Source organism: Pyrgilauda ruficollis, unplaced genomic scaffold, assembly GCF_017590135.1.
Source record: "Pyrgilauda ruficollis isolate IOZ18807 unplaced genomic scaffold, ASM1759013v1 scaffold115, whole genome shotgun sequence".
NCBI lineage: Eukaryota > Metazoa > Chordata > Aves > Passeriformes > Passeridae > Pyrgilauda > Pyrgilauda ruficollis.
The window spans coordinates 815,228-834,665 of record NW_024509766.1 but is presented as its reverse complement, the minus strand read 5'-3'; the positions used below and the strand labels follow the sequence as shown (position 1 = coordinate 834,665).

The 19,438-nt window shown below is 41.5% G+C and overlaps 1 protein-coding gene across 1 annotated transcript; it reads right to left on the bottom strand.

Moving 5' to 3' along the window:
• Positions 1–979: 979 nt before the first annotated feature.
• LOC121360747 (scaffold attachment factor B1-like) lies at positions 980–19,115 on the bottom strand. The gene is made up of 21 exons (XM_041480820.1): positions 18,910–19,115; positions 17,642–17,729; positions 16,662–16,726; positions 16,371–16,577; positions 14,230–14,292; positions 13,634–13,661; positions 12,934–12,976; positions 12,799–12,848; positions 9,790–9,890; positions 7,965–8,114; positions 7,793–7,869; positions 6,753–6,892; positions 6,377–6,468; positions 5,908–6,014; positions 4,811–5,104; positions 3,681–3,818; positions 3,223–3,265; positions 2,329–2,450; positions 1,756–1,868; positions 1,594–1,645; positions 980–1,343 (listed from the first exon to the last, which is right to left on the bottom strand). The coding sequence occupies exons 1-21, from the start codon at positions 19,096–19,098 to the stop codon at positions 1,214–1,216; spliced, it is 2,292 nt and encodes a 763-aa protein (XP_041336754.1). The 5' UTR covers positions 19,099–19,115; the 3' UTR covers positions 980–1,213.
• Between the last annotated feature and the right edge of the window lie 323 nt (positions 19,116–19,438).

The following is a 19,438-nucleotide window of genomic DNA, read 5'->3' as shown; positions in this document are numbered from 1 at the left end:
CTCCCCCTTCTCACCGGGCCAAACCTCCCACTTAGGAAATCCTGACATTCATCTAGAGTCTTCCTCTCTCTGGCTTTGCTACGAACCAAATGGAACCATTCTGAGCAAAGCACACCGTGTACAAACAGAATACTGCACCTCTGCCATGCTCAGAACTTGAGTTCTCCATGCTGTTCAGAATCTTCTGAACCACTTCTTTGCCCTTTGATGATTGCTCTCCAAACTTTATCATTGTAATATGCTTTCTCCATTGATGAATGAAAAAATATCTTCATGCCACTCATGAAAAACCCCTTCTCTAAAGATGGAAAATCCCCAGTGACCCTACAAATGAAAGTAATAGGTTTTTTCCTCTTGGCATCAGAAAACCCATTTTAGGGTAAGGCTAAGGTCATGTTCCTCCAGAGATGTCTGCACAAAGACAAATAACTTGGATATGACAAAAAACCAGATCATTTGCACCTATCTCAATCATGTCAGTTCCTCAACACAAAATTATGCCAAAGCACAGCCAGTGGCTGCTTCTAAGGAAATTATGGACTGCTAGGTAAAATTACTGGGCTGTAAGACTGGTGGTTTTGGACTACTCTGATCTATCAGTAGCTAAATAAAGTGATCCTGACAAGCACCTCTGTGCTGTCTCTTACAGAAGCTCTGCTGCTATCACAGAATTTAACTCCTTTTTCAGACATTATATTGCACATGACACCAGTGAAAAGAATTCTTCACCACTTGCCCTACAGTCTCCTGTGGCAATTTTGCAGTGGCAGGGCATTCAGACTTTGGCAGCTGTGATCCACAAACGTTCTCTCATGGTGGCACATGGGCCATGGTTACACAGGTGGGTAACTGACAGCTGTGAGGGAAAACACAGTATTTCACTATTTCTCAGAGTGCAAAGGGACACCTGTAAGGCATTTTGACACTTCATCTTTGAAACAAGAAATCTGTTTGACAGGGACTGCTGAAACAAAGCAAGTAACTGTAAACTGGCGTTTATTTATGGAAAATGGAATGCTTCATTAACAAACATTTTTAAATGGGATATGAACAACACCTTACAAAACAAATGAGTTCACATTGGATTGAGTGACATAATATGGCAGCAGCTTAAAAAAAATTACACTTACAGTAGCCCATAAGTTACAATTAATGGTAACCCTGGGTAACAGATTTGATTCACTTGCCACCTTGCATTAAAAACCAAACACAATCAGTAGCGACGGTTGAAACGAGGATCGTTCGGTCTGTTTGCCCTTTCCTGGCCAGCAAATCCTTCTCCTTGCATTCCTCCTCCGTGCATGATCTGACTCTGATTGCCCCCCTGCATGAAACTGCCACGCCTGGAAAGAGATTCAGACATTTTAATATTCTCTCATGCTGGTACACTCAGGTTGCTAGAATGGGTGTTCTTTTTGTTTTTACTCTTCCATAAAATGTACTACATAAAAACCATGGGGATATTTAATTATTCCTTGATATTTAAGTAACAAATTAGATAACTGATACTCCCATAAAATGTTTCTTTTGCCAGTTTAAATAGAAGAAATGTCCCTTAAAAGGAAAACACTTTGCTCCTTTTAAAGTTCTTACCCTGACATGCCTCCACGATGCATCACATGGCCAGGTCTGCCTCTACCGCCACCTGAAAAAGTTCAAACAGTCCCTTTATATCCACAGCAAGAGTTTGATTTCAAGGATAATGTCTGTATTTTCTTCACACAGCACAGCTAAGGAGCTGTGCAAGAACCATACCTTGCCATCTCTCATGATCCCTTCCTATCATCCCTCCGTCCACGCTGCTCTGCCAGGAACGATCTTGGTGCCCTTCGAACTTCCGACTGTGATCTCCCCAGTCACGTCCATCCCTGTGAAGAAATGAAATTCCCATCTTCTCACACAAGCCATAGCATGTGGAATAGTTTTTATATTTGAATCTAAGTCACAAACTTACTCAAATATCTTACCAAGGCTCATGTGAATCTTATAATATTTACATTGCTATCTGTTAACTAAAATCTCAGAAGAATTTTTCTGCTCAAATCAACTAAGATGATGAATAAATAAGATATTGGGGGAGAACTACTATCCTGAAAATAGCAAGCTTTGATAGGAATGTTAGTTACAATTAATGGAAAGCATTGACTTTTAAGATGTGAAGTTATTAAAAAAAAACAGGTGAGTGCATGTTTTGATGCACAAGGCATCAAATCGTCTGCAGTCCATCCAACACACCTTTGGTGAAAGCTGGAAAAAAAGAACACCTTCCAAAAACTTTGACATATGGAAACATTCCTTAGGAGCAGAAGAGGTGTTTTCAGTACTAACCGTGACTGTGGGGGGATCCCTCTGCTCTCACTCATCCTCCTGTCGGAGCCGTAGCTTCCCCAGCTCTCCCGCGAGTCCCGCGAGTGCCGGTCGGGGCCTCCGTGGCGCTCGTCTGGGTAGTGCTGGAAGGCACAGAGCTCTTACACACTGCTCACAGCTCTAACTGCTCCATCTCACAATCATCTGGGAGGGAAAGGGACCTCCTGACATCTGCTCAGGGTCAGCCAGCTCCAGGCTTTCCCAGTGGGTTTTGAGGATCTTCCCAGCTAGAGACTGCACAGGCTCTCCATGCAACCTGTTCCCAGTGTTCCCAGTTAAAGGGGATTTGAATCCTCTCCAGATGGAACTGTGTTCCAGTTTGTGCTCACTGACTCTTGTCTTTTCAGACAACCACTGAGTGGCAGCTCAACCTTCAGGATATTCCCACCAGCCCAACTCTCCAGCCTATCCAGGTCCCTCCAAACCTCACAGTAAAGGCCACTGAGGATTCTATGACTCCATAAAATTCATCTGTCACTGCTTGAGTGAGTCCTGAAAGTCTTACCCCCAGCCCTCAAACACAAATATCTCTACAGTTCAGCTGTTATTACCATGTAACCTCAGAGAGTGAATTTGTACCTTTGCCTCTTCTATGCAATCTTTTGGAATACTGTATTTTGACACAACTCACTTGCTTTGTCTTCTATCAGAATAACTATATCTAACTTTTGTAATAAACAAGTCTTTGAATTTATTTTCATCTTATTGAAGTAAACAAGACAATCTGATTATTCCAGAATATTTTAGTAGATATAATGTAATTCTCAACTACTGAAATGTAATCTGACACACACACTACAGAAAACGAGGTTATAAGATGTAAAGATATTTCTGTAGCTCTATAAAGCAACTCACTTGTCCATCCCGATCTCCCATAATTGTTCTGGATCCATCTCTCCTAGAAACAGACAATTAGAATCAGACTGTGATAGTAAAACACACAGCAGTCTATAAAAATCCATTTATTTAACAACACAGATGAAAAACCCTGCTCCCACATCATGCCACGTTATCCACAAAAGGCATAAACAGCTGGAACACACAGTTAGTCCTAACATATAAATCAAAATATTCTTGTTAAAATTCTAGGCGCCTACAATATTATTTATAAGTTTTTCAGAATCCTACAAATACGTGAAACAGTGCTGCAAAAAACACTGACCAAGACTGCCAGAAGCTTTAACTCATGGCACAGTATAGATCTTTTCGATGTTTTAGAAGAGAAATTCCACAGCCACTAAGTGGCACTTGAAAAATATGAAGTACGTATTTCTGTCTTTTGTCTCAGGCAGCAGTGGAGGTAAGACACCAACCTGTCTATTGAATGCTCCTGGTAACGCCCACGATCCCTGTGATCGAAGTCATGGAAACGATCCTGGCGACTGAAGTCTGAGTGGTACCTGTCATTCATGGCCATTCGTTTTGCCTCTGGCCAGTATGGATCATCCCTCCTGAAAGAAAGAACAGACTCATTTCAGCCCAGATAACGAATGCCTGTGGTCGCATTTCTCTTCACAGAGAAAAGCAAGGCACAACTTCCCAAGCATGTCTTCTGGGAATCGCAGCGGGGAACCTCAGAGAAAGAAAACACAATTCTTTATCTCAATTGCTGCTCCTCTAGTTGTGCACAAGTGGAATGCATTGTGGAAGACTGTTTACCTGAAGGAAACTGGTAACTGGATTCTGGTGTGAGTGTTTTGATTCATTGACCAACTGAATCCACGTGTGTGTGTCGGGACTGTCGGCTGACAGTCATGAGATTCAGGGCAGTAGAGTGGAGTGCTTGTGCAGATTCAGTTCCGATGTAGTGCAATACAGTATAGAATAATATAGTATAATAAAGAAATTAATTAGCCTTCTGATATCAATGGTGTCAGAAGTGTCATTTCTCCCTGCAACAGGGGTCGCTTTGATATTCAATAAACGCCTTTTAGATATTGTTCCTCTTTCCAAACCAAAAGAAGGGAAATTAAATTCAAAAGGGCATTGAAAAACCTGAGCTATTCAACACAGCCATCTCAATGCAACCAGCAACTGCTGAGAGCACATGTGTGAATGCCATAGGACAGAGAGAGAACAGCAAGTGTTTCTCAGTGGCTTGTGAGAAATTTTAGGGAGTTGGAAAGATGTGATAACTTGTTAAGTATAAACAATTTGCAGGTGGTGTTTTTCTACTTTGTTTTCCTGTTCTTTTCAAGGACAGTATGTGAAGATGTTTTTGCTAGTTAGCCAATCAAAACCTATCGTATCACTCTATAAAAACCGTGCAGTTCTCTTGAATAAAACCTTCTTTACCTTTTCTACAATCCTGCCTCTCGCCTGTTCCTGTGTCATTCTCGGCACAAGAGCGACACACATGTATGGCTTTTTCCAGTCCAGGCAGATGAGACAGAACCTGGCAGTGACATTTCCCACTGGCACCATCAGGATTTGGTGGCTTTACCTGCCATCTATGTCATAGGGTCTCCTCATGGCAGAGCGCCGCTCCTGCTCGTAGCGCAGCTGCTCGTGCTGGCGCCGCAGCTCCTCCCTCTCGCGCTGGATCCGGTCCTGCTCCCTCCTCCTCTCGTGCTCGATGTGCATCCGTTCCCTTTCCAGCCTCTCCCTCTCCATCCGTTCCCGTTCCAGGCGCTGCCTTTCGATTTCCAGCCTCTCCCGAGCGATCTCCAGCCTCTCCCTCTCCTCCCGCTCGCGGATGGTCTGGAGGTGCTGCTGCCGCTCCCGGCGCTCGCGGGTGCTGTTTGAGCAGAGACAGAAGTGACATGGGCAATGCTTCAACAAAGAAAGGAAGTCAAAAGAGTGCTAAAAATTAAAACCACAGTGGCTGCAAACTTGCATCATCCCCTTGAAATTAACACGTGTGGAGGGAAGACACTCAGTGGACACAAATTTATTTAATGACTGATCAAATGACTCCCACAAAACCCATCCCCGGGGGGAAATACTTCTATATGGTCAGGAGAATTTCAATCCAAATGCCCACAAATACTGCTGTATGGTCAGGAGAATTTCAATCCAAATGCCCACAAATACTGCTGTATGGTCAGGAGAATCTGAATCCAAATGCCCACAGCTCATTTCTTATACTGAAATAAAGTATCTGTGAAGAATATTTTATTTCTGTGAAGAAAGGCAGGATGGTATGGTGGATAATGACTCCATTAAAACTCAGGAATTTAATTAGGAGGGAGAAACTTTTTCCTCTTCAATAAAAATAGCAAAAACCTTTTCCTCCTGTTCAATCTGACTACTTTTAGGTGAGAAATAGAAGTTTTGTAATGCGTGGAGAACATGGAATCCAGGTCACAATTCTAGCAAGGAATTTGAAGGATGGCAATTATCATCTTTAAACATTATGAAACCTATTAAACATATGAAAACAAAGAAAAAGCCCCATCAAAAATAATTAAATACCTAAATTAGTCCCTAAGTGGGGAAAAAAACCTGAAGGCCTTTTCTCTCTCTGTTTTATTTTATTAGAAATGGAAATTGTATCTATTTTAGGGAAAAAGCCCCAAACGATGTCAGTGCTGCTCTTACCGGCGCTGCTCTGCCTCCCTCATTTTTCTCTGTGCTTTGATTTTGTCAAAGGGGACAATCCCTTGTCTCTCTCTGCTCTCTGATTTGCGGTCCTGGCTCTTAACGCTCTGTATTTAAAAGAGAAACTTTAATTTATTAAATAACAACCATCACAAACAGTACTCTGAGCTCTGCTTCCATTTGTACAGTTCACATCTCAAAGCTTGGTCCCTGCTTTTTACTAAAAGCTGCTCTGTTTTACCATTACAGACACCATATATTAATACAGTGATACCCTGTCCCATTTGTTTGGCAGGATTTGAGTGCTGCATCAAGCAAATGAGAGCTATTTTACTAATTAAAAAAACCATGTTATAGAAACTCTAATTGGACAAACTGGCAAGACAAGTGTGGGTTACACACACAGAGCCTGGCAGGATTCAGGATCTGTTTCTAAGGAAAATGTTTCCCATGCAGAAGCATCACTTACTCTGTCCTTTGATGTAGTGGATGTTTTCACACTAATAACAGGTTCTCCTTTGGATTTATCCATGACTACTGTTCTCTCTGTTCCTTTGCTTCCTAAATAAATCAGAAGTGGAAAGAAACAATCAAACTACATGACCTACATCACTCATCGCTACATCATGTTCTCTAAAATGTGAAAATGGGCATTTAACCCTCTCTTCAAAATCAATTGTTTCACTCCACCTAATCCAGGCACGACTTTTAAGAATTGCACAATGTTAAACATCTCCCTTTCCCCTTATTCATTCTGGATTTCCAACTAAGAATCTGAAACAATCCTAGTATCTTTGGAAAGAATTAAATATTCCTACATCAATGTATCTGTAGAAAAAACCAACCTGATTTAATAGTTTTAGGCTGATCTGATGAACCAGACTTCTGGTCATCTTTATCTTTTTTTTCCTTTTCATCTTTATCTTCCGTCTTTTTAGGATCATCTTTTTGGTCAGATTTCTCATCCCTTTTAGCACCACCAGGTCTGTGGATAGATATTGATACAGATTAGACCAATACAGACTAAGAGAAAAAAAAATTCAAGGGAAATGCCAGCAACAAAGTAGAACTCTGATGTGATAACAATCATAATTAGGTTTCCAAACATTTCCTTCCACAACTTCCTGCGCCATAAAACAAGACATTGAGACCATCCTGTGCAGTGGTCAACAAACTTGGCCAGGATTCAGGATCTCAGCTGGAAGCATGAAGACAAATTCACACCACCATGTGCTTAATGCCCACAGAGTTTCTTACACAACATGACAATGAACCATTTTTGTCAGGCAACTGGGTGAAATTATAGCAAAAAATTCACAGCAAGTGGCATTTAGCAGAAGTTATGCCTCAAGAAGATAATTCCAGAAGGCAAAGTTCTCAGTGTTTAATTCACTCTCTTAGTGCCTCTTTCAGCTACTTTCAGCAAGGCCAGAGAGGAAGAGCACAGTGCTCAAGAGGAACATAATCTGGGAACAGATCTTGGACAACTCTGTTTAACTGTTTGGGACCTGGAGGAAACCCCATTCCAATGAGACACAAGGTAATGAAAAAACAGTGACACACAGACCAAAATTCTCACATGGTCTTTCCTAGAGATTTAAGACATGAAAGCCCCACAATCATTACTAAACCTCAAATATGGCTAAACTAAAAGTTGTGCTTGAAAATGCAACCTTCCAATGCCTACTTTAAGGCACACAATAGAAACATTTTAATTTAGGCACTGCACATCAACTGAAGTCTACCTTGTAGTAAAACAATCCATGAACTCCTCTTTTTGAACGTATGTCACAGAAATTCTTACTGTAATTTAACTTTCCTCTGACATAAACACAGACTGAAGCACAGCAAAACACCTTTGATAGGAGAATTTTTAACACAGTACCTCTCACTGACTGTTTCTCTCTTTGCTTCACTCTCTTTTTTTTCACTTGTCTTCTTCCCAGCGGGTTCATTTTTTGCCTGAAATTTATTTTGCACATCATCAGCTGAGAATGTGGCCTCAATCATTTGCACAATCTGGTGGGAACTCAGCATCTCTGAGGCCCAGTACTCACTTTTTCCACAGAAATGATCTTGCCATGCAGCTCTGTCTTGTGCAGGTGGGTGATGCACTTGGTGGCCTCCTCGGCTGTGGACATGGTGACAAAGCCGTAGCAGCGAGCGCCGGGACTGCGAGCGTTGGTCACCACCTTGGCCCCCACCACCTTCCCAAAAAAACCTGGAATTACTCTCCCTGTGACAAGGTTTAACAGCACCAACTACAAGCTCTACTTCTGCTCTTTTTAATTCCTGGCCACTACCAGGCAGGAAAGTTCTGGTTTTGAGAGATTAACAAATAGAGAAGGAGCATTGCTTGGAGCCAACCACGTTTCTGTTACCAGTGGAATGCTACAAAAGCTGAACCAAGAGGAGGGAGCTAAAGGTTTAATTCTTTTCCAGAGAAAGACCCCTCAGGTGACAATAAAATTTATTTAAAAGGCATCTAACTTTACACCAACAACACCACTTTGCTTTAGTATGAAATAGTAAAAACCAAAGCAAATTTTTAAAATTTTAGCAGATTTCCACATTAATGCTCAGCTGCTAAGTGCCACCTTCCCTCCAAAAAATGTTTATGTGTTACTGCTGAGGCAGATCAACAATGTTATCTGCAATTTTTAAGAAACATGAAGTTTCCCCAAAAACTAAAGCTTGAAAAAGTCACACAAATGGTGTTTATACATGCTCAGATATTCAGTACAGCTCACTTTGTAACACAGAAATCAATCATATTTCAGGAGAGATGTTTTAAAGTACAGCTGAATAAAGAACCTACTTCTGAGCATTTGCTTTATTGCACAAGTACATCTACTTCCAGGAAGCTCTGCCTCCGTTAACACCCTGAAGAAAATAACAATATTTTATTTAAATGACTCAGTGGGTACCATGGCATCTATCTAGAGCCCAATGCTAGGTTGGCTGTTGTTTAGCTTTTAATTACATTAAAAGTTTTGTGGCACATCTCCATGACCAACATTTTAGGTTACCAGATGGAATTCTAAGCAAATCAACGGAAGTATTGCATTACAAGGAGCATTAAAAAGGTTTTACCAGTTCCATGACTTTCTAACTCCAAGCTGTGTTACAATCAATCAACTTTTGTACCTATTTTTAAAGTAATATTTAAGTTCCAGAGTATTTTCATCAGTAAAACATCCAATGGCTGATTGTCAGCACATACAATCTGCTGGTAGTTATCTGTAAATAGGCTTCAGGGGTCTGACAAAAATCCTTACTGAGGGCTCTGATATCAGCCTTTTATTGAACTCTTGCAATTTTCCAGCTGACAGGGAGATTTGACATTTTGTCTGTCCTTAACAGCAACTGCAAAATGAAACAACATCTCCCCATATCCCAAACTACCCAAGCAAGTGTTTTTCAAAGGAACTGCCAACTCTTGATAGATTAAAATTTAAGTTACTAAGGCAATTCCTAAGATATTCCCCAGTAATTCTGTCTCAACATTTACTGCATATTTTACTTAGTCCTAAGGAAATTTTTAATATGCATTAAATTCACAGTTGCCTGTGAATTTTCACTAGGTGAAAATACCATACTGGAGCACAGAAAATTGTGTATACAGTTATTATTTCAAGTAAAGGACCAAAAATTGAATTTTTTATTTATTTTTATATATTGTGGGCAACAGAAAAAAAAGAACTTTAGTCATTCAGTGTGTACTTTTCCTTGATATTCCACAGTATTTTTGGTAATTAAGACTCCTTTCATGGCTACTTCCAGTGATGAGAGTTTTAAAAGTCTTATTAACAGTTTCAAACAAACTTGTGCAAACAAAGCAAACACCAAAACAAAAACAAACCAACAAAAATAACCCCTTACCTTCCCATATTTGCTAAACAGATTCTTCAGATCTGTAGCTCTGGTGGTGGAAGCCAATCCACTCACCCAAAAGTTTCTACCAGAACTGCCAGCACTGCGACCTAGTTGGGAAAACAAACAGACAAAACCAAAACATACCCCAAATCCTAATTATTGGGATTAATTACTTGAATCGTTACGTGAATTAAAACAGAGCAGGATCACAAATTTTTAATCACAGAGCAAGTAAAATGCATTGTGTGATATTCTCCTCCCATGGTTTGCTTTGCTGAAGGTAAGGAGCTTTACAAGTCCAAAAATTTGGGTCAACTATGAGTTTTGATATAGGAGTATTTTATATCAGTCTTCAAGAAAGCAACTGGATTAGGGCACCTCTGAATTAACTGAGGCCCTCCAAAATTTGCCAGGATAGATCCCAGTAACTTACAGAAGACAGAAGAGCTGTGGGAATTGTGTCTGCACCCCACATGTGCTCATGTCTTGCCTTTTTATCTTAAGTCCAAGGGAATGCTGATGCAGAATTCCTCTCAAGGAAAGCCATTCACCACCAAGAAACCAAGGAAATTTCTGTTTCTGCCCACACAGATCTGGGATTCAGAGTCTGACCTCAGCTGCAGGAGTCAGGAAAGACCTGGCCTAGGAAGTTAGGAAATTAGACCTGGCCTGCTTAAACCATGCAAGAATTCCAGAACACCTGGCCAATTCTGCATCTCAGCTACAAAGGTGATTAAACAAATGCTAATGAACTTGCCAAGTCTGGACACCCACCATCAAGTGATTAAAGAGTGAACTGCAGCCCAAGGTTCAGTTTGCATGAAGCACTTACACAAGGATTGTTTCCAGTCTCCTCTGCAATGTCTGTACTGTCCTTCTGTCAGTCTGGGCAGCTCCAAGGCCTCAGTGAATGGGTTTCACTCCAGCTCTCTACTTCCATACTTCTGTTTTGGGGTTTTTTGGTGATATATGGAATTTTAGAGAACCTCTGCCATTGAGGGAAGCCATTTTTCCCAGAACCTTTCCAAAACGCTATTTTATTTGGGTGCCTTTCCATCTTCTTTGACCTGATAATCTCAGTCACTGGCAAGTAACTGAGAACACAGTTAATATTAAATTTATATTAACATTAAATTTATATTTATTAATTAAATTAATATTTACACAGGTTTCCTGGGAAGGATGCAGCAATTTGTATCAATCTCTTACAAAAACACCCAAAAAGAGGTGTTTTTTTTTGGTATAAAGGTGAGCACACTTGTGCCATCATTTACCTCAGAAGTGCATGGACAAAGGTATGTCATGCACACACACACACGTGGGAGATGCATTGTCCTGGTGTTTTTAAAAAGCTGAGCCAAAGGCTTTGATGCTTTTACTCCACACATTTCTACAATTTAAAGATTACTGTCTGCAGTTACTCTGGCACCAGAATCCTGGAGAAAGAAGAAAGTGCTCGTTCTTCTCTTTTCTGCTACTTTACCAATGAGTTTTTTAAAGATTTTTAAAACTATGTTGTTAATGTCCTTTTTGATTAAGGATTGATCAGTCTTAATGTCAGGTTCTGCCCTCCCACAAGACTTTAAAAAGTGCTCCTGTAATGGCTCTGCACTTTTAAGACAAAGAAATACTGGGACTTAAAAATATTTAACTTTGAGCCAAGAACAATGCAGATATTGGGAGCCAACCATCAACACTGGAGAAATGTTTCAGATGTACATCCACTGACAGCCAATCCCACCACGGTGAGCTCATAAACTTATTTTTCTGCACACTTGTTGATACAGTTTTCAGAATTATCACATGGAATATGGAAAACTCTTCATCCTAAATAAAACCCTTTCATACAAGTGGGCAAATAGCAATGTATGAGTCAGACCTGACTTGTACATACTATTTTAGGTTCCTTCTGGCTCAGTCACTTTGTTCTGCATGCAGAGAATGTTACACAGTCATGCAGCTCCCTCTCACTGCTGTTCACAAAGCCAGAACATGAATAAAATAAATGTGGGGATGCAGGAGCAAGGTGGTTTCAGACACCCACATTCCTGAAGGCTGCTCTGAAAGCAAACTCAAGGAAGGGTGTTCTCAGTCCATAAAAATAATACACTCAAGTCCTTAGGTAAAGGACAGCACACACAGAAGACTCCCTGAAATATTCTGAAATGAGAGAACTCGAGATTACAGACTGGAAACAAGAGGTAAATTTACCCTAAAAAGGGAGGTCCCGCAGCTTGTGCAAACAGGTATAACCCAGGATCTTGGAAAAAGCAGCTGACAGGGAGGTGAGTCTGGGTTGTAAAACCCAATTAAAACCAATCCAATTTCTCCTGTCCAGCTGGCAGCCAGACCTCATGATGAATTTCTTGATTTTTATAGGAATTCCTGGAACTGCCATACTTTAAAGTGCTGAAGTACCTGCCAGCAGCATGTAAGAGAACAGAGGTGGGGTGAGCTGCAAAGACTCAGCTGCCTGGTGCATTAAAAGCAAGAAGTATGAAGGTATGACACTGATCAAAATATATTCTTTTGGTTTATGATGCATATTTGCACCATAGGATCTGTGTGGACAAAAATTTAGTAAAATCAGTATCATTTCAAGACAACATGAAGCTGTAATATTTGTGGCATTTAAGTATGTGAATACTGGATCCCAAATTACTTCAGCAAAACAGAAGATGGGAAGGAGAATTCCAAGTGTATAGTAAAGCAAACAATTGAAAAAGGTTCCTAACAGCTGTTAGTGGGCATCTCCAGTGCCAAAAAACCATAATGTCATGTATTAACATTGACCTTTAAAAATCAAGATACAAACACAACAGTGCAACACACATGTCCTGAAAAAATGCATAAAAGGAAAATACTTATTTTGACATTACTAAGAAAATGCAGAAAAAGGTGAATTTATGCTAATTAACAACTGCATAGATTGCAATCAATTTCTAATGAAATAACCCATCCAAGACAAACAGCTATCCCCAATCATTGAAGTTTTAGATCTGAAAACAAACATACCTTTCTCATCTTTTGAGATTATCTTTGTATCTCTGTCCTCCTCAACAGGGCTAAAGACAAAACACCACATTATTCAAGTCAGAAAGAAAAGTGACTAAATATAAACTATGAAAAAAGCTAAAATTAAATACCTACCAGAAAATATGTTGCAAACGAAAACACACCTTTGTATACTGGATTTAAGAAATCTGACAAGAAATAATGAAGTCAGATTCTTAAACAGACTTACATTAAGAAGATGCTTACAAATAAGAGTAATTTGGGAAAACAACCTTTGAAGGTTGATGAAGGAAAGAAATCAAACCCACTGCGTTTAAAAAAATAAAAATATCTGCACATGGAGAAATAAAAGAGACCTTTAGGCATGAGTGTGTTTGCAGTCCAGAAAGGGAAAAGTATCTGTATGAAATTTCCATGAAGAAACTCTCTTCTTTCTTCTGTATCCAGTAACTAATCTTTACATTTTAATGCCCTACAATATCTTTTTACTGCTTTCACTGCTCTCTACTTAGTAACAGAGTTAAGGTGTGTGCAATATCACAAGATCTGTTTACAAGTAGAATATTTAGCTTTTATAACTGTGATTAAACTTCTCTAAATCCACTTATGTAGTTTAACAGGTTTTTAAACCATTTCATTTCACTGGAAGTATTTCAAGCATCACTTCACAGATCTGGGGATATGATTGGGTTTCCAATCTCTATGACCCTGCATGATCTGGATTGTCCATTATAAAAATAATGCAAATTATGTTTGTTTGCTTGGGTTTTTTAATAGTTAATGGTTTAAAAAGTATTAGTTGAAAAGACAGGAATATGTTTTTCTTTAACAGTACCTGGCTCCAGGTGTAGCTTCTCCATTTTCTGTTTAGGAAAAAAAGACCACAGAATGAGGATTTTATAAAAGGTAATTTCTAACACAGAATAATAACAACTCCCTACTCAATCCCAAAATTGAAAACGAAACAAATTTATCTATGACATTTAGCTCTTTTTTTCACCATCCACTGGAAACCAGTATTTTATATAAGTACTTTTTCTGGCACATTAAAGCCGAATCAAAATATCAGCCATAACTGCATTCTCCCAAATAACTCTGAATATAAAGAGACCAATAAAATATCTTTGTGTACCACCACACCAACTACAGAGTAAAAAAGAAACCAGCTACTGCTTCATAGAGCTGTGGGAGAGAGAAGAAATCAGCAGCACAAGCCCCTTGTTATCTGCCATAAAGTGAAGGAAATCTTGAGAGCTGACTGAAAAGTAGGGAAAAAACCAGAGCACCCTCAGTTCACACACTGTGCTGGGCAAGGTCTTGGATTCTGTTGCAATTTCATATTATGGTCACATTTTCTTTTTTGCAGTAGGAGAACTCAGTAAATACTAATACAACATACAGCTATGAAATACAGCTACATTTTCAGTTTACCTTCATTTCAATTAAATCTGAAGAGGAGGCTTCTAAATTGTTTTCAATTTCATCATAATCTTCCTAAAAGAGTAAGAAAGGAAGGAAAGTATTTCTTACCAAAAGTAGCTTAAGGAGAATACATCTGTACTTCATTTTCCCTTTCAAGAAAACCAGAAATACTATAAAGTTTTTGACAGATCTCTGTTGCTACTTCAGAGTGTGACCCAGAAATGAGGAGCAATGTGTGAACACACCTGATATTTAAATATCTTTCTCCAATTACTTTTCATTTTAATTTCAACAGGATATTGTCTATTTCAAACTTATTCTTAGAGTCTTATCTCACATTTCTGTGGTTACTGAACATGTTTTTTCACTTTCCCACTTTTTAACTTTACTTTCTAAATGAATAAAACAAGTTAGAAATGAAGCCGACTTCGGTTTACACTCTTCCAAACTGAAAACATACCCCAAAAATCTTTTTTCTTTAAAGAGCTGAGGGTAAGATGCAACCAAAACTCATCCATTACATGAGGTTAATTTACAGAACATCACAAAACTGCCCTTCAGGTGAAGGGGATGCTGTTGCCACGACTCTGTGTTCAGTCCCATGACAGGGGAGATTCTCTCCAAGCCTTTGTGTTTGTTTGGCCTGTTGGGGTGCAGACACCACAGCCAGGCTCTCTTGAAACCCCTGCAAGAGTGGGGACTTAGTGGTAAACTGCAGCTGGTAAGCCACAGAGCAGCTGTCAACCAAAGGAAAAGACAGAAGATTTCTTGTTGTTGACCCAACAGAATGCACAGCTCTGTGCCAAGAGTCACCTCAGATGTCACACTGATGTCACCCACCTCCAAGGCATGACTACCCCCACTGAACAGGATGTAAAACCAGAGTCACACCAGCTCCACCTAAATGTAAAAATAGTATAAACGTAAGTTAAAAGTGGGGAGAAGTTAAGGAAAGCTCCACTGCAACAGTCTGAATCTGTCTTTTCCCCTTTAGGGATGTCTGGTGGGTAAGAATTGTACTCTAAGTGTGATGAATAATGAACTGCAGCCAGCTTCTGTTAGGAATTAAAGCTGGTTAATATGGTGGGGTTTTTTTGCACACAGATACTACCACCAGCAATCCTGGAACCTTAACCTGTTGTGATTTTCTATTACATTAATGCTGTTATTCCATAAAGGGTTCAGTGTGAGTCCTTCAAGGGCACCACCAGTGCCTGCAGTGAGTAACAGACTCACCAGCTGAGGAGACCTGGGACAGGGGTCTCTGACTGTGTGACCCTCCCCAGGGCACTGGAACCACTCTCTGATCCAGGGGACTCCCAGTGAAGGGTGCCCAGGACAGGATGCTGGCACTTTGTGGACCCAAGGGTCCTGGCACTGACAGACCAGTCAAACACAAAGGCTTTGAGAAAATCTCCCTTTTCAGGTGACAGAAGATAAACGGAAAAAAGTTGAAGCAGATATGCAGATGCCAAAGAAAGAATATGCTCTGTTCAGTGAGTGAACCTAAAATAAATTAAAACAAACCCACAAGGATCTAAGAAGGATAACATTTGGGGAGTGAATGTGACACATGGATAACCCTGTGCTGTCTGCAAACGACATTGCAAGCTGCTCTCAAAACCAAGTCAAAAGCCTGGCAATGTTAGAAAGGCAACACAGAAAGTTCTTCTTTTATCAATCCCTATGAGAAAACAGAGCAAGACAAGAACAAGTTTCCTTAAACCAGAACATTATTTCTGCAGGAACGATATCTAAATTACCTAAATTGAAAATTTATTTTTCTCTCTCCCCATATATATAAATACCTGGATGGCTGAGTGTATGCACATAGGCACTTTAACACATATAACATCCAGACAGGAAGAGAGAATACAGAAACTAATACAGCATTCTCAATTCCAGGCTCCTTTCACAGCAAGCAAAGCTGATGCTGCAAAGTAAGGAAGATGGTGACTTGTCTACTAAGAACATTTCAAGCCTCAAGAATATTTACCATTTATAAGAGTAGGACATGAGAGCTGTGAATGGGGAATAGAAACCACATCACATTCATGTCCTACATTCTACTGGACTGAAATACCTTCTTCATGTGCCCATATCTCTATCAAATAACTTTTGAAAAATTAAAAAGACCTCTACTCACTCACCTCATTTTCTGTTAGCTGATCAGGAAGCTCCTTCATTTCTGCTTCGACATTATCTTTATTATCAGACAGAGAATCGAGAATGTTGTCAGGACTGTAATCTTCTCCACAGTCTACAGCACTGCTGTTATCTATTTCAGCTTCATCTAACACACTAATATCCATCATATCAATATCCTGCAAGGTATCCAGGTTGGCTTCAATATCCTCCTACAGAGAGAAAAGGGTAAATGTGTGTTTATTGCAGGTTACACGAGGCACATTCTCAGTAACTGCAATCATGATTTCTCTTACCTGCCCATCTCTAGAGTTTTCTTCTAGACCATTGTCTTCCACACCTTCTTCTTCTGGCTTTCTTCCTAAAAACAGTATCACTGCAGTGAGATGTAGCACTACATTTTGTACTATGTTTAAGCTTTGCTGAATTATCTGTTACAAGAAGTAATCCTGAAGAGGCTGATCCAGGATGTAACTGAGGTCCCCTTGTCCCTCCAGAACAGCAAACAGAAGGAGCACCAATTACCAGCAGCGTTTTTTTTTAATGCTACAGTATTTTTCTAAAGCTACAGTCTCATTCCACCACACTGCCAATACCTAAAAAGACAACAGCCTCTGGGTAATCCATTTAAAAGTAACACCTTAAGACTGTTATGAAAACACCTCCCTTAATTAAACGGATTTAAGAATTAGTGTTCACTTTCAAGATCTTGGACATACAAATCACATTTATGCACATCTGTCACCACCAAACTCGTACTGCTATTCAAAGATAACAGCTCTTTTTCTATTTTTAGACACTATCTTAAAAGAAGAAGCTTAATAATCTGTTTGTCATCAGAAAGTATTTTTAACAAGCAGTTATCAGCAATTCAAGTAAGCCATGTGCAAAATGCCACGTACAATATTTAATATTTTGAAGCAACATATAGTTAAATATAGTTACAGTTTACACATAACTGAAATGTAATTATAGAGGCTTTCCATGGAGCTTATGCTGAAGCTGCTTGCTCTGTGCCTGACACAATTCTGCTTGTGGTCACAAATACAGAAACACCTGCAATTTACAGTTTCATCTTCGAGTTTCAAGACTTGCTAATAAAACACAGGTTTAAAGTTGTTATTGCTCATTAATGCAAGAGAATTCTACCATTTTCCATGATGTAAGAAGCAACTGTTTTTTTTAAATCAAACTAATTCAACAGGAGAAAACAAGTTTGTATGTCCAGTTCTAGCACCATGCAAACACTGGAACTGCAAGTGTCCAGACACTGTACCTTTGCTAGTTCTTTTTGGCATTCTCTTTGTGGTCAGCTCTGAGGCCACAGGAATTTCATCAGGATCTCCTCCTTCCTCCTCAATGGCCTGTTGGAGACAGCAGGATGATATCCACTGTATGAATTGCTGCTGTGCATATGTACAGGCTTTGGATGGGGCAGTTAATTCTCTTCACAGCAGCTAACAGGGGGCTGTGGTTGGAGCTTGTGCTGAGAACAGTGCTGATAACACAGTTATGTGGTCCTTGGCTGCCTGCTAGGGTTTAACCACAACTGCATTTTTTAGGATTTTTCAGAGAGAAACATGTCTCTCCCTAGCTCAGGTCATACAGCCAGGCAGCTGTGCAACCTGTCAGAAATACTAAATAATAGGGTGCAACACATCCCCACAGGCAAACAAAGCTACAGCTGGGGAGCAAAGCTCCCTGCTCTGCAGATAAGCACATCAACAGTATAAAACCGGGAGAGAATCTCACAGGAGCTCAAGTTTGAGTTTTTCTCAACGTGCAGGCTTGCTAGAACCCATAAAAGGGCCAAGGCTGACCATGCTGTTCTGGCCTCGTGGAAGTCTGTGGGAATACATTCCAGTGAGGTCGGAGAGATGGAACAGGGTCAAGTGTAGGGGTGCCAAGCATCAGGGCAGAAACCTATGCACAGAAAGTTCCACCTAAATAGGAGCATAAAATTCTTTACAGTGCAAGTGAGCATGCACTGGAATAGATTGCCCAGGGAGGGTGTGGAGTGTCTCTCACTGGACATATTCAGGAACTGTCTGGACAAAATCCTGCTGGAGCAGATGACCCACTGCGATCCCTTCCGAGCTTACCCATTCTGCGAACGGCACGGAGAAGCGCGACAACAAGCACGGGGAAGAGGCACGTGTGTGCATGTCGGGGGAACGGGAGAGTAAAGCAGGGAAGGACGCGCGGACGCCGGGGTCAGGCAGTGACGGGGAGGCCGAGGCCATCTCACATTCCACCCAGTGCAACCCGAGCCGCGCTCAGAGCAGCGATGGAGCACGGGCGCCCACACCGCAGAGCGGCGCCGTGAAACGGCTCTGCAGCGGCAGGAACAAAGGGGACACGGCGGTGCCCAAAAACACCCCGCGGGTGCCCGGCGGCGGCAACGGAGCCCCGCTCCCCTCAGGGCCGCCCGCTCCCCTCAGCGCCCCGGGCCCGAGCGCGCACGCGCCGAGAGCGCCACAGACAAAGGACCCGGATGGCCGCACGCCGCTGCCCCCCCGCTTCCCCCGCCGCGCTTCGCCTCACCTTCCTCAGCCGCTCCATGAGGACGCTCTTGTTGCCGCCGCTGTCCAGGTTCCGCCGCTTGAGCTCAGCCCGCAGGTCGATGACTCGCAGCTCGCTCAGCCGCCGGGTTTCAGGCTCCGAACCAAAAGTCGCGGCCCCACTAAGGGATGTGAAATCCCCCAGTCCGGCCGCTGATTGACTCTCCGCCATCAAGGCCCCTTCGATATTTGGCCTCGAGCCCGAACGCGCAGGAGAACACGGCACAACCCAGCAGCGAACCTAGCGATCACGGCACAAAATGGTGGGGACGGAGACGCGCCGAGGGGAGGGGGAACAAAGCGCGCTGTGCGCATGCGCGGGCGGGACTGAGCGGGCGGAGCCTGGCGGGAGACTCGCCCGCACAGGCGCAAACTGCGTCGCCCGCGTCCAAGGACGGCTCGCGAGCTGTCGCGCATGCGCAGAAGAGGGACCGGGGGCTGGCTGGCCGCGTGACGTCATCGCCGCTCCGGAGTTGGCGGCGCCGCGGCGCTCGCGGCCTGCCCGGGCCCCG